The sequence below is a fragment of the Mustela erminea genome, chromosome 12, assembly GCF_009829155.1.
Source record: "Mustela erminea isolate mMusErm1 chromosome 12, mMusErm1.Pri, whole genome shotgun sequence".
NCBI lineage: Eukaryota > Metazoa > Chordata > Mammalia > Carnivora > Mustelidae > Mustela > Mustela erminea.
Window position 1 is genome coordinate 52,740,755 of NC_045625.1, and position 23,821 is coordinate 52,764,575.

Consider the following 23,821-nt stretch of genomic DNA (forward strand, 5'->3'; position numbering starts at 1 on the left):
AACTGGTAAATTAGTCTTGGCAAATTTGAAAACTCCCATGTGTTTTACCTAGAAGTCAGGATAAAATGTTACAGAGTGTATGCAAATGGAAATATAGGCAACATTGAATTGATACAATGTTTCCTTGCCTGAGACATTACTACTGGTCATGGGAAGATGAAAGACTTTTTCAGCAATCTATTTGAATCTGCATTTCATGGTCTATTTTAACATTCCCCGATTTCCAGTTTGATAACTGATTTATCATGTTTTCCTACTGATCATTTAGAAAAGCCCATGGGAGGGGCGGGGTGGGAAGAACCCACACCCCCAAATCTGATACACAAATATTCTTTTTTCCTCAGAATTTTTTGACCCTGATCCACAGTTAAAAACCAAACTAAACGTGAAGTATCACATAAAGTAAAAATTTTATGAACCCATATTTTGACCTCATTCTATATACTGAATGTTGTATTGTTTTTTCATGGAGGAGCAGCCGTGGATGAAGCTGATTTTGTAGACTGCAGAGAGAAAGACAAAAAAAGATCCAAAGTCTGAGCCAGCTCTGGACTTTAACTACACAGAATGCATTTCCTTACTGTTTAAATGTAACCTGCTAATTTGCAGCACTTATGTACTAGATAAAACCATTTCTTTTACTCATACCCCCACAGTGTAAGTTCTCAGATTCAAATTTAAACTAGGAAACAACGAAATACCAAAAATGTAAAGTACTTGACTTAATGAAAACCAGTAATTCTTGAAGAAAGAAACAGATACCACTTACCTGGCTGTGTACGTTTTACAAACAAAACATTTTCTAGTCCACAGCCAATGCTTCTTGATAAGAAGGGGATAAAGTGTCCTGTCCAAGCAGTCATCACAATGTGCGAGCCTTTTGTACATGAGAAGTAAATGAATATATTAAAATGCAAATTGTTTAAAAAATGCAAATTGTTATCGATGAAGAAACAGATCTGTACCTCAACATTAAGAACCTAGTAGATATATTTTTCAATTTTTTTTTCCTTAGGAAAGACTCAGGTATAAAATTATTTGTTACACTAGGTCTGACTAAACTTTGTTCTAAGAAAACATCTCCTGAAGATCATTTGGGATTAAACCATGTTTTCTTTCAGGTGAAATTTCCCGAACAGGTCATGTGCTCTATGACCCTCCAAGAGGGCAGTCTGCGTGCAGATCTTGAACGCATTCCATCAGAGAGCCCCTGCTTTACTCAACACTCACCACCTTCCTGGAAGACAGTCTGAGCAACTATTTTATCTATTTGGTCATGTGTTACGTGGCTCTTGTTTACTATCCTCTTTATTAAAATCTAAATCAGACTCCTGGTATAATGTGAACTGACAGAAGACTTTAGCTTTAGGTGTCAGAATTTGTGAATTATTAATGAAATCAGTCTCTACTGTGCCACTAATCAGCTGACTGGGTGTGAATAAATTCCTTAACCATACTGGACCTTACATTCGTCATCCAGAAAATGAAAGGGACTGTGCCAGAGTATTCTAAAGGTCCTGACCTTAATTTTAAAATGATTCTTAGTTTTTGTCTTTTAGTAAGAAAGGATAGCAATATATCAACTTTGTATCAGAAGATGATTGGTAGGGGTGCCTGGGTGGCTCAGTGAGTTGAGCCTCTGCCTTCTGCTCAGGTCATGATCTCAGGGTCCTGGAATCGAGCCCCGCATCAGGCTCTCTGCTTAGAGAGCCCCTCTTTGTCTCTGCCTGCTTCTCTGCCTACTTGTGATCTCTCTCTGTCAAATAAATAAATAAAATCTTTAAAAAAAATAGTAAACTTGTAAGAGTTTACCAACGATCAGACTATGGAATGGCACTGAATGATTAAATCCACCTAGAAGACAGAAATGACTTGTAGTGCAGGGGTGCCTGGGTGGCTCAGGGAGTTAAACTTCTGCCTCCAGCTCGGGTCATGATCCGAGGGTCCTGGGATCAAGCCCTGTGTCAGGCTCGAGCAGGGAGCCTGCTTCTCCCTCTGCCTCTACTCCTCCCTGCTCATGTGCCCTCTCTCTCTTTCAAATAAATAAAATCTTTTTGAAAAATGACTTGTAGTCCAAATTACATCTAAAAATTCTTTAAAGGGCGCCTGCCTGATTCAGCTGATAGAGCATGTAACTCTTGGTCTCGTGGGTTGTGGCTTCAACCCCCACACTGGGAGTAGAGACTGCTTAAAAATAAAATCTTTTAAAAAGTGAAATTAAAAAAATTTTTTAAAAAACTAAAAAAATTCCTTAGAAACCTCCCACGGTGCAGATGTTTAATGAGCGTGAATTGTGGGGCACCTGGGTGGCTCAGTCGTTAAGCATCTGCTTTCGGCTTGGGTCATGATCCTAGGGTCCTGGGATCAAGTCCCTCATCAGGCTCACTGCTCTGCAGGAAGCCTGCTTCTCCCTCTCCCACTCCCCCTGCTTGTGTTCCCTCTCTTGCTGTGTCTGTCAAATAAATAAAATCTTAAAAAAATAAGTAAGCATGAATTCTTTTCCCATATTGCCTTGAGTTTAAGGATGACACTGCTGTACAGTAAGAAATGATAAACTAAAATAACAGAAAAGTGGGTTGTCTTCCATCTTAGGCTAATTCTCAGGCACATTCCGCTTCAGTGAAAGAGCAGGCAGAAAAGCTTATATAAAATGTAACACATTATCAAATGTATATAATTTTCAGTCCTACAAAACTGGAATTTATGAGCTCTCCTGGCCCCCTGGCCCTTTGCTTCAGCAAATCTCCTTCCCCTAAGGGCTACTGAAACATTTAACTGTTTCTTTAGAATTTATCCCCTCAACATCCCTCTAAAGAACCAAAATAACTTTGGTTAAATATTCAACGTTTACATGATGCCAAATTAATATTACTACTTGCACCTAAACTCTAACTTTTTTTTGCGCCTAACTTTCCCTTTATCATGTAATACACGGTTCTCTAGCTGCGAGCCAGAAGCTGCCAGCTAGCTACTTCTCTCAGGTTCACATATGCTTAGGTTGCACATATCTGTTGCCAATTTAGTTCTGAACTTCCTGACAGAATGAGAACCGCACTGTCGAGTGTGTTAATGCACAAGCGGGAGACGTGGCAGTCCTAGACACCCTTCCTTCCCGAGTTCTCCGCTGTGCTCTAGTCTTCGGACGAATTGGCTAGATGGCCATCGTGCTGGGATTCTCCTTTCCCTGCATTATCTGTTCTGCTTTGCCTTCATGGTTTTTTTGTTTGTTTGTTTTAAGATTTTACTTGTCAGAGAAAGAGAGAGCATAAGCAGGGGCAGCAGCAGACAGAAGCAGGCAGCCCAACGTGGGACTTGATGCCAGGACCCTGGGATCATGAGCTGAGCCAAAGGCAGATGCTTAACTAACTGAGCCACCCAGGCGCCCCTGCACTCCTGTTTTTCTATTTCAAGGTTTACTAAAGGGGAGTGTGGAGTACTTCCTCGGGGACCTTCCCAAGAATGAGTGCAGGTAAATTTTGGAAACTGGCCACTAAATTTCAAGAAATGTGGAGGCAGGGACTTTGTAAAGGCATCAGTTCCTATTACTGGTATAATAAAAAGTATGGGTGTATCACTGCTCCACAAACAAACAAACAAAAAACCTAAAAATGGTCTCTCAGAATTAAAGCAGGGATGGAGCAGGGCTTATTTCTATATACTGATCCTTTACAGATTTCCTAAATAAGGAAACGAATGGCCTTATTCATGAGAAAGACACAACCCAAGCTATATAAAATTATAATAAAATCTTATTTTAAACTAGTCCTCTCAGACGCCTGGGCGACTCAGTTGGTTGAGCAACTGCCTTTGGCTCAGGTGTCGATCCCAGAGACCCCGGATGGAATCCCGCATTGGGCTCCCAGCTCCACAGGGAGTCTGCTTCTCCCTCTGACCTTCTCCCCTCTCATACTCTCTCACTATCTCTCAAATAAATAAATAAAATCTTTAATTATAAAAAACTAGTCCTGGGCACCTGGTGGCTCAGTGGGTTAACCTTTTGCCTTAGCTCAGGTCATGATCTCAGGGTCCTGGGATCGAGCCCTGCATCAGGCTCTGCTCAGAGGGGAGCCTGCTTCTCCCTCCTCTCTCTCTGCCTGCCTCTCTGCCTACCTGTGATCTCTATCTGTCAAATAAATAAAATATTAAAAAAAAAAAAACTAATCCTCACTTTATACTTGATGAAAACATTAAGACTTCACATTTGTCAAATATTAGAATTACTCTTCTCTTCCCCCCAGTTCCCTTTGATCTCCTTAAAATTCTGGCAAAGAGACAAGAAACCTAGATACACAGTTGCAAGTTTGCTAAGCAAAAGGCGCAACAGGAGATACAAAGTGCTACACGAAGTGGATGGCTACTGCCGGCTGGATATACAAATGGAGACACTTATTTATGGATTTCTGACAACTCTAATCAAGTATTTCTATTATAGATATTCCCAAAATAAAGACAGGATACAAATGGATGGAGAGTTGGTCAGTCCATGGAAAGCAGACATGATTTTGCTGGTCCCAAGCCAAGCTACAGTGACTACTTTTATTTCTCTTATTAAAAACAGGGGTGCCTGGGTGGGTCAATGGGTGCAGCCTCTGCCTTCAGCTCGGGTCATGATCTCAGGGTCCTGGGATCAAGCCCCACATCGGGCTCTCTGCTTGGCAGGAAGCCTGCTTCCCCACCTTTCTCTGCCTGTCTCTCTGCCTACTTGTGATCTCTCTCTGTCAAATAAATAAAATCTTAACAAAAACAAAAGCAAAACCAGAGGAGCCTGAGCGGCTAAGTCGTTCAGCGTCTGCCTTCGGCACAGTTCATGATCCCAGGGTCCTGGGATCAAGCCCCACATAGGGCTCCCTGCTCAGAAGGAAGCCTGCTTCTCCCTCTCCCACTCCCTCTCTCACTGAAGTCAAATTAAATAAAATCTTAAAAACAAAAACAAACCAACTCCAACTGCCTGTGCTTTTATACTGTGAAATCAAGAAAAGGAAAACAGAGCAAATGACATCATGTTCTGAGTGCTGCTACTTACCTTATGTCAGTGATGACAATAACATGTTCACAGTCTCCCTGGTGACAATATAAGTAAGGAAAACCCAGTTTAATAAACAGGTCATTGAAGGTGAAATCTTCCATTTTGGCAGTCTGAAATTTTCCATAGCCTCTGTCATGGGACTCTGACCATTCAATGATAGTTCTGAAGCGGGGGGAAAAGATGATATTTCATTACGCCACAAAAATCTAAAAATGACAGAAAATGGTTTGTGACTACAAGTATTTCAAAAGCCTGGCTCACCCAATAAACTGGACAATTGCCACCTTGAGGTGAAAATCTCAGTGGTTGACACATGTAGAAATCAAGAACTCTGAATGTGTCTTTATCCATTAGAGCAACAGTTCTCCAAGTGTGGTTCCTGAAGTCAAAAGGATCTTTGGGATAAAATGTCATTTGCCCTTTTCAACTCCTATTCTCTCCAGTATTCTAACGGCTACATGATGTGTTTTATTACTTCAGACTGAATGGAAAATTCAGAACAATGCCATTTGTCTCATTCTGTTCTGAAAAAGTTATTTCCTCCCCCAAATTATTAATGTTAACATGTAATGGGAGTAGTTAATATTTGAAATATTTCTTAGTTTCAACTTCTAATATGGTAAACACTGATAGCTATAGCCCACATCATCAAAAGCGGGCTGGAGTCCTCAATTACAGTATAAAGGAAGGCTGAAACCAGCACATTTGAGAACTGCTGCACTAGAACACAGATACAAATGGCTACAATGAAAAAGAACGTATATAAACACTCAGAAACAATATACATGTATGTTCTAGTTGCTAGGACACATAGCAAAAGTATGAGCTAATTAACATGACTATAAGCTACACATTTTTCATGTTATATACTTAACCATGTATTTACACACTCATCTAGGGCAAACAACAGTATATACTGGGCAAACAGAAAAAACAGTAAGACTAACTTATTGCTATCACCTAAATATGAAAAAGACTAATGAAGTGTTTCAGAGGGAGTTAGTTTCTCAGATGTATCTATGGCTCAATACAAGATTTGCTAGACTTTTTTTAAAGTAGGCTCCACACCCAATATGGGGCTCAAACTCACAACCCCTGTGATCAAGAGTAGCTACTGGCTGAGCCAACCAAGCATTCCAAGATTTGCTGTCGTTTCTAAGATAATAGATAACACAAAGATTTTGAAATGGTCCGTGTCAGTTCTTTGCTAGGAAGTTTCTTCCTGAAGTAAGAATTGTGATTAACTTACTAATACCTAGGCCAACCAGATGAAATAACTGAATATATTTTAAACTGAGAGATACTTCTGATCCCCAAACAAACAACAAAACAGTCTAACAAAACAGTTCTTTGGCAAAGACCCTTAACAGACCAGTTAACAGGATGTGTGGAGATCTATTCCAAGAACTAGAAACAGGAAAAACCGAGAAGATTTTTGAAAATTGTACCTGCTTAGATCTCTGCACTCCGGGTATCTTTTATCATTGTAAAATGTCCCTTCGAAATAAAAGAAGGCTGATTTGTACAGGTCCTATAAGGAAACAGATGGCATTGAAAGAGAGTCCTCTACTAATAATTAGGAAATTGCTACCAATTCAAAATCTATAGGTCATAAAACCACACTAATATGCTTTATAGTAACTGTATGCAACCTTACAGAACACGCTTAGCTCGGTAATTTCCTTACTGTTTAACGGGAACTTCCTATGTGACAAGTATTATGCTATTTACCAGGGATGGAAATGTAAACATCTGATCCTTGCAGCTGTTTTCATTATCCTATTGCAGTTTTAATCACTAAGTCCGACTTAAATTTTGTATATTCTGAGATTTGTGAAAGGACCCTAATTAGAAGTGAAATAAACAATATTATTTTATTTTGCGAATACACAGCAGTGAATTATTTTGGATACTAGAAGTAAAAACCAAAAGTCACATCTTTTATATTTCCCCAGCAATTATTAGTGATCACAAACTTAGGTTTTTCTGTTCTATTTTTTAATATTTTCAGGATACTTTAAAAAAAAATTTAGTTATTTATTTGAGAAAGAAACAGAGATAGTGAGAGAGAGTGTGAGTGGGGAGGAGAGGCAGAAGCAGACTCTCTGCTGAGCAGGGACCCCGGTGTGGGGCTCGATCCCAGGACCCTGGGGTCAGGAACTGGGGTGAAGGCAGAAACCCAACCGACTGAGCCACCCAGGCACCCCTCAGTATACCTTTTTTTTTTTTTTAAAGATTATTTCTTTGAAAGCACAAGCAAGAAGAGCGGAAGGACAGAGACTCTCCAACAGGCTCCATACAGAGCATGGAGCCCAACAACAGGCTCCATCCCACAACCCTGAGATCACAACCTGAGCCGAAACCAAGATTCGGATCAACCAGCTGTGCCATCCAGGTGCCGCCTCTCAGTGTACTTTTATAAAAAATTCTCCCTTCAAATCTTCAGTAATTCTTAGGCAGAGTTTGACTTAGGCAGAATTATCTCTTTTTACTCAAGCAGGCTTGCCCCAGAATACCAGAGTAGTCGCACAACTGGCTTGAACCGTCAGGTTTCTTAACTTTCAGTCTACCAGCCTTTCCAGAGGGGCGAGTGTCTCTTGATGCTCACTGGTAACAGAATGAACCACAGGAACACCAAAGACCAAGTCTCACCTCAGAGCCATTACATGAGAAGCTCTCAGGATGTGGCCCAGGCACTGATGTTTTCCCAAGCTCCCCAGGACTCAGACGGGCAAGCAGTGCCAGAGGCACTCTGTTCGACTGCTCTTCACGATGTCCTAACAACCAGAGCCCTGGGGGAGGGTCAGGAGACCTGTGTTCTTTCTCCTTGCGTATATGTACTCCTCAGACCTTGGGTTCCTCACCTGTGTGAGTCTCTCTGTCCCGCTATCTTACAAGACTGCGGTTCATCAACTATGAAAGATACGTAAGTTTCGGGTATTCAAAAAAAAAATCTTCCCCCAAAATAACTGCAATTCATCTCCTCTCACAAAGCTTCTATTTTTCTTTGTCCATGCCCTCGTTTACAGGTTATCCGGTAATGACATCAGCCACCCTTATGAGACTGGCTGTGCTGTTTCTCCTCAGGCCGTCACTCCATTTCCCTGACCCTGTTTCTTTCTTTGAAGATTTTATGTATTTATTTGAGAGCGAGACTGTGAGAGGGAGCAGGAGAAGGAAGAAGGTCAGAGGGAGAGGCAGACTCCCCGTGTTGCTGGGAGCCCACTATGGGACTCGATCCTGGGACTCTGGGATCATGACCTGAGCCGAAGGCAGTTGCTTAACCAACTGAGCCACCCAGGCACCCCGACCCTGTTTCTTCATGTAACGCATGAGTAAAGCTATTACGTTCTTCCTAGGTGCTTGCAGAGATAAAAGGATAATCTATACTAGAATGCTCAATCGAGCTACTGTTAAACACAAAAACTACCACTAAATATACTTCTGTACCCTCAACGAAGAAAGCTAGGGTCTAAAATAAAGATTCTTTTTTTTTTAATAAAGATTTTGTTTATTTATTTGACAGACAGAGATCACAAGTAGGCAGAGAGGCAGGCAGAGAGAGAGGGGGAAGCAGACTCCCTGACAAGCAGAGAGTCCAAATGTGGGGCTCGATCCCAGGATCCTGAGACCATGACGTGAGCCGAAGGCAGAGGCTTTAACCCACTGAGCCACCCAGGCGCCCCTAAAATAAAGGTTCTGAAAGAATATTGCCTTATTTTGGAAATAAAAACAAAAGTTTCATTTTTTTATTCATGATAAAATGCTTCTACAAAAATGGAAGTGATTTAGGCAACTTAATGCTTTTGGCTGGCATCGTTATTATTTAGAAGGGGAACTGTTTTCCCTAAATCTGAAGTCCTCCTATAATAACTCTGGTACACAAACAGAACAGAAGATGTGAGCAATGTCAACACCAGGTAATTCTGATTTTCAGTGGCAAGCAGAGACCCTCACTAATAGTTTCCCTATTTTGTCAGCTAGTTTAGGTGACCAGCTTTGGAGAGGGGAGGATCGCCAACCAATATGGAAAACCTAGTGAAAGAAGTTACTTCTGTTATAAACCTAACATAGCCCCAGAGTCTACTATTTCCACTTCATAAACAAAGTAACTATCAAGAACTAACCAGATCATGTGAACAAAGTCACCTATATGTAATTTTAAGCATCAGTAGTTTGTTCTCTTGCTAACATTCAAATCAGCTGTATTAGAACTTCAGAAGCAGGGGCAGAAGGCTGGTTCAGTTGGTTAAGTGTCTGCCTCCGGGGGGCCTGGGTGGCTTGGTTGGTTGAGTGACTGCCTTCAGCTCAGATCATGATTAGTTAATTAATTAATATATGTATAAAATCAGGCCACTATTTTCTACTCGAGTGTTGTTTTGCTTTTTTAGTGGTCCCTCACATTTTAATATCTGGTCTGTTTTTAACATTGCTCAGATTAGTTCATCTTTTTCTTTCTTTTTGTTGTCAATCTCTTAAGTGTCTTGCTTAGAGGAACTTTAAGAAAATACCTGGCACCTGTTGCTGCTACTTATTATAAATAAAGACCTGGTGTTTTGGGGTTTTTTTTTTAAGGTTTTGTTTATTTATTTATTTAACTGAGAGAGAGAGAGAGCGCGAGCAGGAGCTGTGGGGAGGTGCCGAGGGAGAGTTGCAGCTGGAGGCAACCAAAAACAGCAAAGGAACCGGTTCAGGGGGAAAGACTACCAGTGGGACTCTTGTAAATAGTAGCCTTGTCACTTACGAACTACATTCTCGGCCTTTCTGCTCCCTGCTGAGCAGAAAGCCTGATTCGGGGCCCAATCCTACCACTCCAGTGGCCTGATCTTATACATATATTTTAAAAAATGCACTCCATTCTTTGACTACTATAGTCCGAAAAACAAATGTTAGCAAAACTTACTACACTTCAGATGTATGATTTAAGAGATTAAAATATACTGGCTCAATGTTCCCAGTCTGCTCAGATACTAAAGTCATCTAGACTTTAAGAATTCTTGGTTATGGTTGAAATGAAGATACTCCTTTCCTCAGCTACAGGAACTGCAATTTACCGATGTTTTGCCCATGCTTACCAGTGGAGTACATGCTATTTAACTTAAGAAAAAGCACTATAACTTATGGACCAGTTCTCCGTTTTGCTGGGTGAACAGATAAAACAATTTGGCAAATGCTGAGATTTGGGGAAGGTGGGTAATGGGTACATAAGGACTCATACTATCTCTTGTGCATATGGTCAAACTTTTCCAAGGGACCAGACTCACCAAGAAAGATGAGGACTCAGATAATCAGAGGAAAAAAAAAATTCCAAAGCAAAAATTAAAAAAAAAACCAAACCATAAAATACAAATGCCAATCAGTGAAATGAAAATCTTTCCATAGGTCAGACAAATGTCAGTATCTGCAAAATGTCACTAATTCAGCCGTTCACTTCCTTAAACCACAGCTGCAGACCAAGGGAGCACGAAACAGCTCTCTGAACAGAGATTCCGGAGTCCTTGTAGAAGCTGCGGTGACGCACAGCACAGCTCGGGGTTTCACTCGCTGCCTAGTCAGCAAGTCAACCAAAGGGCAGGGAAAACCCTCGGGCCTGACATCACGTGTGGCAAAGGAGGATGTGGGGCTTGGAAGGCAAGTCAACAGCAGTCTGAATCCTCCACCCTGCTCACCCAACTCCGGCAACACATGAGGGCCCGCTGACCCAACTTTTTCTTACCCCTCGACCGGTGCTAATTCTGTCCAAAGCATACTTCTGTCCAGCAGGTAGCAAGCACTCAATCATCAGAGGTTATTCGTTTAATAAAGAGCTGGAAGAGGCAGAAACAATACAACCACACATGCGTTCGGTATTTAAGCCAGGATAATGAAATCTACCAGCCCCCTGCTGAGAAAGCTGCTGAACGGGGACACCTGGGTGGCTCAGTTGGTTAAGCCACTGCCTTTGGCTTAGTTTATGATCCCAGGGTCCTCGGATCCAGTTTCGCATCGGGCTCCCTGCTCCGCGGGGAGCCCGCTTCTCTCTCTGCCTCTGCCTGCTTGTGCTCTCTCTCTCTCTGACAAATACATAAGTAAAATCTTTTTAAAAAAGGCTGTGAAACACATCAGCTCCGATACATAAAAACTACAAACTAGGCATACCTGGTTAGAAACCCTCTCTGGGCTTTCTGGCCCTCAGACTGACTCCCAGATCAGAATCCAGCTGCCTTGAACAAGGACAACATGAGACTGCCATGAGAGTGAACTCAGAGTCTGCTTATTAAAGTGGATTTATAAAAACTTTATAATTACATTTTTTTTTTTTTGGTAGGGTGGAGAAACTGCTGAAGGCTGCTGCTTCTCCTTCAAAAGAAGATAAATTTTTATTTCTTGGTCTGCATACAGCCTTGAAATTCCATTTGTTTCTCTCTAATCTAATGTTTATGTCCCACAGCACCGAGATGCCAAACCTGAAAAAACCAATTATCTTAAAACCATTTTTGGTAGAAAGAGAAAACTAAGTGAAATCTACATGTGAGTCATAGAATGCTGGTCTCCTTGCCCATCAGCAAAAGGACTGGAACACAGCCCACCTTGTGGGGCACAGAGACACAGCAGACAGCACCAGCCAATTATTACAGACACTATAATGGCCAAAGAAATGGTGCCAGAGTGGCAAAGAGAGGGCAGTCAGGAGAGATTTTATGTAATATGAGTTTTAAGCTGAGTGTGGAATATGAGCGTGAGTCAGACGGACAGAGGGAGGGAGGGAGGGAAAGGGCTTCCGACCAAGTTCAGACATTTGGAGGCATGAAAAAGTGTCATGCTTGAGCAACACAAATTCTCTGTGGCTGAAACATAAGTTGCAGAAGTAGAGGCTGGATAGCATGGAAAGGTAACTTGGGAATCATCATGACAAAAGGCCTTGTATGTCAGCCTACAGAGATCCACTTAGATTTTTAGGTCGGAGAATGACAGGATTGATTTTTTTTCATTTTTATTTTCAAAGGCTTTATCTTTTACTTTTTTTAAAGATTTATTTTTTTTTATCTTTGAGAAAGAGAGAGGAGCAGGGCAAAGCCTAAATGTATTTTCAAAGTAGAGTCAAAGCTCTCGCTGATGCCTTCAATGCGGAAGGAAAAGGAGATGAGGAGGCCTCCAGGTTTGTAGCCCAAGTCACCAGATGCACGATGGGCATATTTACTGAGACAGGAACACTGGGGCGCACAGGCTTTCGTGGAGCAGTATAGCATTTGCTGGTGAACAGATTATATTTGAGATGGCTGTTGGACATCCAAGAAAAACTGTCAAGGATGGGGCACCTGGCTGGCTCAGCTGGAAGAGCACGTGAGTCTTGATCTCAGGGACCAAGATCATGAGACTCTTAGAGCCTCACATTGGGTTAGACACTACTTAAATAAATAAAAAAGCTGTCAAGAAGACTGTTGGATATAGAAGTCTGGAGGTCAGAGAAGATGCTGAGATTGGTGAGAATTTTGGAATTCCCAGTACTGACAGCTCTGAATCTGGGTAAGATCACCTAGGAGGATACATCAAAGGGAGTCTGAGGACCGACTCCCAGGGCTTTACAACAAAAGCCAGGAAAATGAGAAGCATTCAACAAAGGAATTAATTAAAAGTCAGTCAGAGAGAAGGCAAATCAGATGGGTGTAATGTCCTAAAAGTTGAGTAAAAAAAATCCTGCAAGGAAGAAGGAATAGTCCATGGAGTCACACCCGATGAGTGGTCAGAAAAGGTCTGAGAATGACGTATACGGTGGCAGCAAGAAAAGTGATTTTTGAAGAGTGGTGGGAACAAGAGTGAGTACAAGACAAGGTGATGGCAGAAAGAGACAAACAATGAATTTAGGAGCTCTTATTAATAACGCATTATTGTTCCTACTTGCTGTTATTCTCTCTGGTTTGCTGAGGAGGAAGCAGAAAGATGAATGGTGGCTAGAGGAAGCCGCGCGTCGAGACAAGGTTCAGGAAGGGAGCCATCACGGCACACCTGTAATGAAGGGAGAGCTGGCAGAATGGAGTGGACCATGATGTGAGGCCAAGCACGGTGAGACATGGGACCGCATGGGCAGGCAGCCTGGCCTCAGGTGGCAGAGCTTTAGTCCAGCTCTGTCCCGGGTGGGAAGGCAGGAGATGGCTCAGTGGAGGTAAAGAGGTGAGAGGTGATGGAAAGTTCTTTTCTGGTAACTTTATGTTCTCCAAGAAACAAACAGCCAAAGTTTCCACTGACGGTAAGTCATGAGGATATGTAGGCAGTTGCAGAATGAATCACAGCTGCCCCCCGCCGCACCCCCGGAAAAGGAGCAGAGTGAATCAACTATAGAGATGTGAAAAAAATGCCAGGCAGCACTGAGGCTCAATGACAATGTCCAGCAGGCACTCAAAATAATGGTTTGGAAATGAGGAGAGAAGGCAGCAGACAGAGAGTCACTAACAAAGATTAGAGTACACTTAAAACCATGAAAACTGAGGAAAGCCCAGAAGAATTTATAAGAACCACCAAAGTGAAGCCCACTTTTTTTTTTTTTTTTAATCTGACAGAAAGAGCATGAGCAGGGGGAAGGAGGCAAGAGGTGAGGGAGAAGCAGACTCCCCACTAAGCAGGGAGCCCAATCCGGGGCTTGATCCTAGGACCCTGAGATCGTGACCTGAGCGGAGTCAGACACAACTGACTGAGCCACCCAGGCACCCTGAAACCTATGTGCTAAGAACAGTTTTGTGGCTGGTGGCACAGGAACTGGCAAAAATAGTGACTGTGGTGGTTCTCATCCAAACTCTCTCCCCATTCTATCTGACCCAAATATTCTTTTCTGAGCTACAGGAGAGGCTGCCCCTTTTAAGTGGGCCAGTAAATCTGAGTCTTCCACCAGAGTTGCACCAAGTAACAGAATTAGCTCATTGGCCTTACCATGAACTCCAGAGAGATCAAGGCCCTACTACTCTACAGGGCAAGCAACCCCTTCAGAAAACTTTGTGGGTGGCCAGTCTACCACTCTGCCCCTTTCTATCTTTAACCAATGGATATGTAAATTTCTGTCCTTTTGACAGCATCTCCGTGGCAAACAGCAGCTAAGGACCAACATCAGATGCCATGTGTCCGGGCTTGGTTTTGCGCCTTGGACTGACAGGACCTTCTCTGGGCAGTGAGCCCTCAGGCGAACACCCACCCTTTGCTGGGGCCAGTTAGGACAGATGGAAACTCAGAGTTTGAAAGAGGAGAGAGTGAATGGCAAAATCAAATGCTAGTGAGGTCAAGTTGTATGAACATGGAGGAGACACTATGTCACTATGACCTTAAAAGGAAGAGTGTACACAAGAGAATGGGTGAGAACTGAATGGGAGATAGACAGAAAATCAAACCTGAGCCCAGCCTCATCTTTGAAAATGTCTTGATGATAAAAAGAAGAGAACAGATAAATTTGACAGAATGGCATAAAAGAAGAAAGGATTTACTGGAACATTTACGATTCTGCTACAGTAATCACTACTTATTTAGCTTATTATTATTGTTACTACTATTATTATTTCTTGTTTTATGAGGGTTAAGAAAAAAAAAGAAAACACAACACCTTACTTTGCTTATGTGCTCAGGAGCTTGATCTGGAGTGTTGCTGAATTCCCCACCAATCTGGAGGTCACTGACACAGCAAATTGAATCCCTCAGTTCTGTGAGCTTCTGACTGCCCAATACCAGCATCGTCTGGTATGGCTTGTGTTCTTTGTGCTACAAATCAAATGGTAAATAAGTAAATGTCCAGTTACAGACAAAGCAATTAAACTGTAAATCCTGTCCTGACCAGATCAAAATGAAGTTACTGGTCTTCTTAATTTGAAGTTATCCCCATAACTCAGTGTTCTGTGTTTTCTTAGATTCTGTATTTGTCAATTTGGCACCCGTTAATTACAGGTCCACATTAATGGACAAAATTGTTTACATCCCCACCGTGATCCAGAGCCTGGTCTCTGCAGCCACTTCCTTGTTCTCACTCTCACACACCAAGTAGGTATTTCCCTGTTCTAAATCAATTAAGGTTAGGTAGCAGACAACTAGGGAGACAGACCCAATACCCCCAAGCCCGCTGGAATTATTCAAACTAGCCAAGCCTGAACCATTCGCTCTGCCCTGCCCTGCCCTGCCATGGAAACCTCAATAAAGGCTGTGGTCTATAGCTTCTCCTCATTCCTTCTCACTCCCAATTGTCTCTAGTGCTTCCCCCTGTGGCCCTGTGGCTGCAGCCGACTCGCTCTTCTCAATGGCATGGACCTCTCTTATGGTCAGTCGGCCACCTCTGTTAATTTAGAATCCAAAAGACAACTGAGATACTTGGTGCTATGGTCTGAATGTCTGTGTCTACCCCAAATTCAGATACTGGAATCCTAATGCCCAAGTGATAGTGTTCGGAGGCTGGGTCTTTGGGGGGTGGGGGTGATGAGGTCATGAGAGTTGAGCCTCATGAATGGGGCTCATGGTCTTACAGAAGATCCCACAGAGCACCCTAGCTCCTTCTGCCACCTGAGAAGTCCATGACATGGAAGATGGCCTCACCCGCCTGTGCTGGCCCCAAGCTTGGATCACCAGCATCCAGAACTGGGACAAACTGCTGGTTATAAGCCTCTCTATCAGTGATATTTTGTTATAGCAGCCACACAGACTAAGACACTTGGCAACAGAACTTTCTTAGTTTAAGCTAAAGTTTATCATCAAGATGCTACTAAAATGTAATTACCAAGAACCTTTGGAATATAACTTCACCTAGCAGCACTGTTTTATTTATTATGATTTTTAAGTAGGCTCCACACCCAAGGGTTTGAACTCATGACCCTGAGATCAAGAGCTGGGCGACCTACACTGACTGAGCCATCCAGATGCCCCAGCAACAGTGTTTTAAAATGTCTTGCAAGTTACCTCATGGAAGTCAAGCAATCTATACACTACTCTCATGTTACAGACCCAAAAGTTTGGTTTTATTGGTTTGGTTTGACTGGCAGGATAATTAGTACCAACTACATCCCAGATGCTTCATTACTGACTACTATTCACAAGTGCAAATCAGGTATACTATTATTTCAATTAAACCTTATCAAAGTTTGTGACATCTATTCAGGAAATCAAGAATACACACATCTGGGCTAGGACTGAATTCTTTTAATTAGAGACCTCTATGAAATTTCTGAATATTCCTTAAGCTATTGACTTTCTGCATTTTCATCAAAGAACTGTCTTTAGTTAGACAACTTCCCAAGTATTCTGAATTCATGAAAAAAGGTTAACTTACTCCTTTACCAGTCATCTATTCTATTAAAACAAAAACAAAAGCAAAAGAAAACTAAGAAACAAACCCAAGAATTCATATAATTAGAGTCACTGTGGATTCACATATACTTTCAGTTGCTTCCAGTGAAGCAATCAGGAATAACACATTCCAACAGTATAACTGTTACATAAAACAGCATATGTTTGCATTGATTTTGGACCCTAAGGACTGTGACTCTTCAAATAATTAAATCGTTTGACAGAAGTCACCCATTTTATCTGTGAAATTAAAAAGGTTTTACTACTGACCTTATGAAATATAACAGGGTATAAGATATTCACAGATAGGATAAGCTCCCCTTCTTCAATCATGTCTGCTGGATTTTCAGGCTTTTTTCCTATGGCATGTGACTCCTGAAGGAGAAAAAAACAAGTAAGAGACCTTAAAATCAGTGTGACTCAGCTATGAGGCAGTGGGTAAGCAAGTTAGGCAGCCCTGGCTTTGACTCCCAATTTTACCTTAAGAAAACTGTTAAAACCTCTCTAAGCTTTAGTTTCATCGTCTATAAACAACAACAACAAAAACCCCAACAAAACAGAAAATATATATTTTTTTAAAGATTTTATTTGTTTATTTGACAGAGAGAGAACACAAGTAGGCAGAGAGGCAGGCAGAGAGAGAGGAGGAAGCAGGCTCCCTGCTGAGCAGAGAGCCCGATGCAGGACTCAATCCCAGGACCCTGAGATCATGACCCGAGCCGAAGGCAGTAGCTTAACCCACTGAGCCACCCAGGCGCCTGAAAATACTCGTTTTATAGGACTACTGCTAGGAATGTGTATATAAAGCATCTAATAATGGTTGGCCCTAGATGCTTAGTAACCAATGATAAAACGTGAGTATCAACTAATGTTGGTATAATGCTGGCATTTACAGCTGCTAATAGCACTTCCACATGCCTCCTCTCACACTATTATGAAGCTATTTGACAGATGCACCAAGGTTCAGATTTACCCAAGATAAACCAGCAAGCCTGAATGTAAATACAGACTGGTTTGGCTCTAAAACCAACACTGTCTTGCCTTTTACAACATTAGGGCATCTGTACTCCCTCACACTTCTATTATGTGTGCACGATAACTATAAAACAGGCCCCCTAGAGGAGACCATTTAAGAAGTACAGATGCAAAAATAAGAGAGAGTGACACTACGCAAAATGGCACAGCAGGCAGCTCTAGGGATCAGTCCCTCCCCCACAGCAACCAAGAAGATGGAAAGAGAGACTGAAACCAACTGCTGTGGAATTCTGGAACCTGATTAGTCAGTTATATCAACTCAGAAAGTGACGATGAAAGGACAAGCTGCTTCTCTTTATTAATAAGCACAGAGTGCAAACCAGCTACCTATCCCCCAGTCCTCAGCCCCCCTGAAGATGTGGAAATAGGGGCCCATGTTCCTGAATGATGGCTGATGCCATGACAAGCAATGGGAAACCAGTTCTCCCAAAACTGGGGGTTGTTTCGTTTGCTCTGGTAATGCCCTGATGAGACACTGGCCTTGGTGTTGGGCCTCCTGCCAGAAGTGGCTTCCCACAGCAGCACCTACTGGGAAATTTAGAAAAAGGGCTTTTTTTTTTTAAAACTATTTCTTTCATTTATTTATTTATTTATTTATTATTAACATATAATGTATTATTTGTTTCAGGGGTACAGGTCTATGATTCACCAGTCTTACACAATTCACAGCACTCCCCATAGCAAATACCCTTCCCAGTGTCCATCACCCAGCCACCTGATCCCTCCCCCCCCACCCCCCCACCCCACTCCAGCAAGCCTCAGTTTGTTTCCCGAGATTGAGTCTCTTATGGTTTGTCTCCCTCTCTGGTTTCACCATGTTTCATTTTTCCCTCCCCCACTTTTATTTTAAATTTGTGGAGGCAGACATTTAAGGAAATCTCAAAACAGGTCACTGGCTGTCCGCAGAGATGATGAAACAGAAATATCCATAACCATATACAACAAGGAATACATGCAGCTCCAACAATCAAAAAGTAAAAATATATACTCAGGATGTCCAGTATAGATTTGTTGTTCTCAACAAAAACATAAAGCACACAAAGAAACAAACAAAAAAAATATGTCGCATTCACAGAAAAAAAAAAAATCTGACAAAAACTACCCTTGAGGTGGCCCAGATATAGAAGTTACTAGTCAAAAATGTTAAATCAACTGTTTTAAATGCACTCAGTGAGCTGAGAGTAGGAAAACACATTCAAAAGTCATGAAAGAAAAAAACATTAACCAAGAATTCTATACCCGGCACAACTAACCTTCAGGAATTAAAAAAAGAAATTAAGGCATTTTCAGATAAAAAAAAAAAAAAAAAAAACTATGAGGGAATTCATTACCAGTAGGCTATGTTTAAGAAATACTAAAGAGAGCTCTTCAAGATGAAATTAGAAGACAATACACAATAGCTTGAATCCATAAGAAAAAAAAAAGGACACTAGGAATGGTTAACTACATAGGCAAATATAAAAGCCAGAGCTACTGTACTTTTAGCGTATTAACTTTTTTCCCAAAAGCAAATGGATAAAATATTTATAAATTTATTTATTTATTTTTAGAGATTTTATTTATTTGACAGAGAGAAATGCAGTGAGAGAAGGAACACAAGCAGGGGGAGTGGGAGAGGGAGAAGCAGGCTTCCCGTGGATCAGGGAGCTGGATGTGGGGCTTGATCCCAGGCCCCTGGGATGGTGACCTGAGCTAAAGGCAGACACTTAACAAATGAGCCACCCAGGCGCCCCAATATTTATAAATTTATGTTAACAGACACATAAAAATGTGATCTGAGACAGTAACAACATCAAGGGGTAGGGACAGAGATATATATGAATGGAGTATCTATCCTTCAAGGTATTATTGAAACAAAGTTGGTATTATTTTTTTTTTAAGATTTTATTTATTTATTTGACAGAGAGATCACAAGTAGGCAGAGAGAAGCAGAGAGAGGAAGGGAAGCAGGCTCCCTGCCTAGCAGAGAGCCCGATGTGGGGCTCGATCCCAGGACCCCAGGATCATGACCTGAGCTGAAGGCAGAGGTTTTAATCCACTGAGTCACCCAGGTGCCCCCAAAGTTGGTATTATTAAGATTAGGTTGTTGGAACTTTAAAATGGTAATTGTAATCCACAAGGTAACCACTACAAAAATAAGTAAACACATACACATGGAAAGAAGGAAAACAAAATATACCTTAAAAATTTAACTAAATACCAAAAAAGACAGTAATAGAGGAACCAAGGAACAAAAGAGAGATATGACATACAGATACCTAAATAGTAGAAATAAATCCTGATCAGTAATTACTTTAAATACAGATGGGCCAATCTTTCCCATTAATAAAGCAAAGATTGACAGAATGGATTAAAAATATTTGATCATCCATACACTCTCTGTAAGAGACTCACTTTAGACATGAAGACACAAAGAGGTTGAAAGTAAAAAAAAAAAAATGGAAAAAAATATTCCACACAAATAGTAACCAAATGAAAGCTCTATTATTGTCAGACAAAACAAACTTTAAGTCAGAAAAGGTTACAGGAGACAAAGGAGGACACTGAGTATTTTAAAATATGGAATCCCAAAAGAAGATACAATAATTATACACACATGTAGCTAACAACAGAAAGCCAAAATACATGAAGCAAAACTGACAGAATTGAAGGGAAAAATATACTGTTCAATGATAATAGGTGCAAATTTCAATACCCCACTTTCAATGAGTAGAATAACTAAACACAAAGTTAATTAGGAAATAACACTATAAACCAATGAGACCTAACTGACACATACAGAACACTCCATCCAACAAAACATTCTTCTCAAGTGCACATGGATGATTCTCTGAGCTAGACCACCAAGCCTTAATGAATATGAAAGTACTGAAATCATGAAAAGTTTATTTTCTGAACAAAACTAGAAATCAGTAATAGGAAAAAAACTAAAAAACCAGTGGAAATTAAACAACACACTCTTAAATAAAACGAATGGGTCAAAAAAGAAATCACAAGAAAATACCTTGAGACAAATGAAAACAAAAACACAAGAGAAATTTATAGGAGGGCACCTAGGTGGCTCAGTTGGTTGTCTGACTCAGGTCATAATCCCAGGGTCCTGGGTTTGAGTCCCACATCAGGCTTCTCTTGCTCTGTGGAAGCCTGATTCTCCCTCTTCCTCTGCCTGCCACTCCCCTTACTTGTGCGTGCGCGCTTGCACATGCTCTCTCATTCTCTCTCTCTGTCAAATAAATAATAAAATCTTAAAAAAAAAAAAAAAAAAGGAACAGGATGTTGCAAAAGCAATATAAAAAGGGAAACTTACAGCTAATAAACATCTGCATTAAAAAAGAACGATCTCAAGTAAATAACCTTACTGTACACAGTAAGGAACCGTAAAAAGGGGAAACTGACCCTAAAACTAGAAGGACAGCAACAATCAAAACTAATCCAAGAGGGGCGCCTGGGTGGCTCAGTGGGTTAAAGCCTCTGCCTTCAGCTCAGGTTATGATCCCAGGGTCGTGTCCCACGTCAGGCTCTCTGCTCAGTGGGGAACCTGCTTCCCTTCCTCTCTCTCTGCCTGCCTCTCTGCCTACTTTGATCTCTGTCAAATAAATGAATAAATAAAATCTTAAAAAAAAAACCTAATCCAAGAAAAAACAGAAAATCTGAATATTAACAGTATATTGGTGCAGTGACATAATGGTAAGGGGACTGAACAGTAATTAAAAACTTATAAACAGGGGCGCCTGGGTGGCTCAGTGGATTAAGCCGCTGCCTTCGGCTCAGGTCATGGTCTCAGGGTCCTGGGATCGGGTCCTGCATCAGGCTCTCTGCTCAGCAGGGAGCCTGCTTCCTCCTCTCTCTCTCTCTCTGCCTGCCTCTCTGCCTACTTGTGATCTCTCTCTGTCAAATAAATAAATCTTAAAAAAAAAAAAAAACACAACTTATAAACAAAGAAAAGCCCAGGACTAGATGGTTTCGCCGGTGAACTGTACCAAAGAATTAACATCCTTCTTCTCAATGTCTTCCAAGAAATAAGTGTGAAGAAGAGAGAATACTTTTTTTTTTTTTTTTGAAGTAAGCTCTATGCCCAATGTGGTACTTGAACTGATAACCTAAGGTCAAGAGTCACATGCTCTACTGACTGAGCTAGTCAAGTGCACCGAGAGAATACTTTTTTTCCTTAGGATTTTATTTATTTATGTATTTGAGAGAGAGAGAGAGGGTCTGGAGCCCAATGTGGGGCTCAATCCTAGGACCCAGGGATCATGACGCCCAACCATCCAGGCGCCCCTGGAAGGAATACTTCCCAATTCATTCTGAGATCAACATTTTCTGATACCAAAGCCAGACAAAGACACCACAAGAAAACTACAGGCCAATATCCTTTATAAATATAAATGCAAAACTCCCTAACAAAATAACAGCAAACTGGGGTGTCTGGGTGGCTCAGTCAGTTAAACATCTGCCTTCAGCTCAGGTCATGATCTCAGGGTCCTGGGATTGAGCCCTGCATCGGCTCCCTGCTCAGCAGGGAGCCTGCTTCCCCCGCTCTCTCTGCCTGCTGCTCTGCCTACTTGTGATCTCTCTCTATGTCAAATAAATAAATAAAATCTAAAAAAAAAAATTTAAAAGAAGACCACAAAATACAGCAAGCCAAATTCAGCAGCATATGAAAAGGATTATATACCACAACCAAGTGGGATTTATCCTCAGGATGCAAGAGTAGTTCAACACATGCAAGTCAATCAATGTCATACACCACACTAACAGAAGGATGGAAAAAACCCACATCATTATTTCACTGAAATGCAGAAAAAGTATGAGGAAATCCAAAACCCTTCCAAAATAAAAGCACTGAATAAACTAGGAACAAAGGGGCACTTCCTCAACACGATCAAGGATATATACAAAAAATCCACAGCTAAAATCATACTCAGTGTTGAAAGACTATAAGGATATACACTTTTGTCACTTCTACTCAACATAGTACTAGAAATTCTAGCTAGAAGAATTAGATTTTTAAAAAGGAAGGAAGGAAACAGAGTGAATGAGCAAGCAAAATAGAAAGTAAGAGATAAAGTTAGTTCTGTTTACAGATAACAGGCATGATCTTCTATGTATCAAATCCTAAAGAATCCACACAAAAAGCCTATTAGAACAAATAAATTTACCAAAGTTGCAGGCTACAAAATCAACACACAAAAACCAATTGTATTTCTATATAACCAGTGTATAACTTGTAAAGGATATTAAGAAAACAATAGTGGGGCACCCGGATGGCTCAGTGGGTTAAAGCCTCTGCCTTCAGCTCAGGTCATGATCCCAAAGTCCTGGGATGGAGCCCCGCATTGGACTCTCAGACTCTGCTCAGCAGGGAGCCTGGTTCCCCCCACCCCTCCACCACCTGCCTCTTCCTACTTGTGATCTCTGTCTGTCAAATAAATAGATACAATCTTTAAAAAAAAAAAGGGGGGGGGGCGCCTGGGTGGCTCAGTGGGTTAAGCCGCTGCCTTCGGCTCAGGTCATGATCTCGGAGTCCTGGGATCGAGTCCCGCATCAGGCTCTCTGCTCAGCGGAGAGCCTGCTTCCCTCTCTCTCTCTCTCTGGCTGCCTCTCCGTCTACTTGTGATTTCTCTCTGTCAAATTAATAAATAAAATCTTAAAAAAAAAAAAAAAAGAAGAAGAAGAAAGAAAGAAAGAAAAAGAGAACAATAGCATCAAAAGGAATACAATACTTAGGAATAAATTTCATAGAAATGAAAAGACTTTGGGAGCCTGCCTGGCTCAGTCCGTATAGCATGCAACTCTGATCTCAGGGTTCTAAGTTCAAGCCCATGGTGGGTATAGAAATTACTTTAGAATAAAAAAATAATAAAAAAAGAAAAAAAAATCAAAGACTTGTACACTTAAAAACTATAAGACATTACTGAACAAAACTAATGACAACTTTAATAAACTGAAAGACATAGCTTGTTCATGGCTTGTTCATGGATTTGAAGATGTTCAGATGACAATACTACCCCAAGTCATATACAGAAGCAATTCAATCCCTATCAAAATCTGATTTTTTTTAAAGATTTTATTTATTTATTTGACAAAGAGATAGCACAAGCAGGTAGAGCAGGAGGCAGAGGGAGAGGGAGAAGTACCTGACACAGTGAATGTACTTAATGCCACTTAAATCAAACATTTTAAAATGGTTAAATAGTAAATTTTATGTAATGCAAACTTTACCACAATAAAAAACAAAAAAACAAGGGTGCCTGGATGGCTCAGCTGCTAAGCGTCTGCCTTCGGCCCAGGGGCCTGGATCAAGTCCCGCATCAGGCCCCCTGCTCATCCAGGACTCTGCTTCTCCCTCTCCCTCCGCCCCTCCTCCAGCCTCTTCTCTCTCACACATGCTCACTCTCTCTCTCAAACAAATAAATAAAAGCTTAAAAAAATTAATAAAAGGGAAAGAAAACAAATGTCTCTATGTATTAT

The 23,821-nt window shown here is 41.2% G+C and overlaps 1 protein-coding gene across 3 annotated transcripts in view; it reads right to left on the reverse strand.

Annotated features, from left to right (window-relative positions):
• Positions 1-23,821, reverse strand: part of SNAPC3 (small nuclear RNA activating complex polypeptide 3) — a 38,928-nt gene that overhangs the window by 832 nt on the left and 14,275 nt on the right. For 2 of the 3 annotated variants that reach the window (XM_032306563.1, XM_032306562.1), the window contains 5 exons: positions 16,586-16,690; positions 14,597-14,746; positions 6,475-6,557; positions 5,024-5,188; positions 770-877 (listed from right to left, as the gene is read on the reverse strand). In XM_032306563.1, coding sequence (XP_032162454.1) covers positions 770-877; positions 5,024-5,188; positions 6,475-6,557; positions 14,597-14,746; positions 16,586-16,690 — 611 coding nt within the window. Of the gene's footprint in view, positions 1-769; positions 878-5,023; positions 5,189-5,287; positions 5,406-6,474; positions 6,558-14,596; positions 14,747-16,585; positions 16,691-23,821 lie in introns of those variants that run through there. The other variant, XM_032306564.1, reaches the window with a different exon arrangement.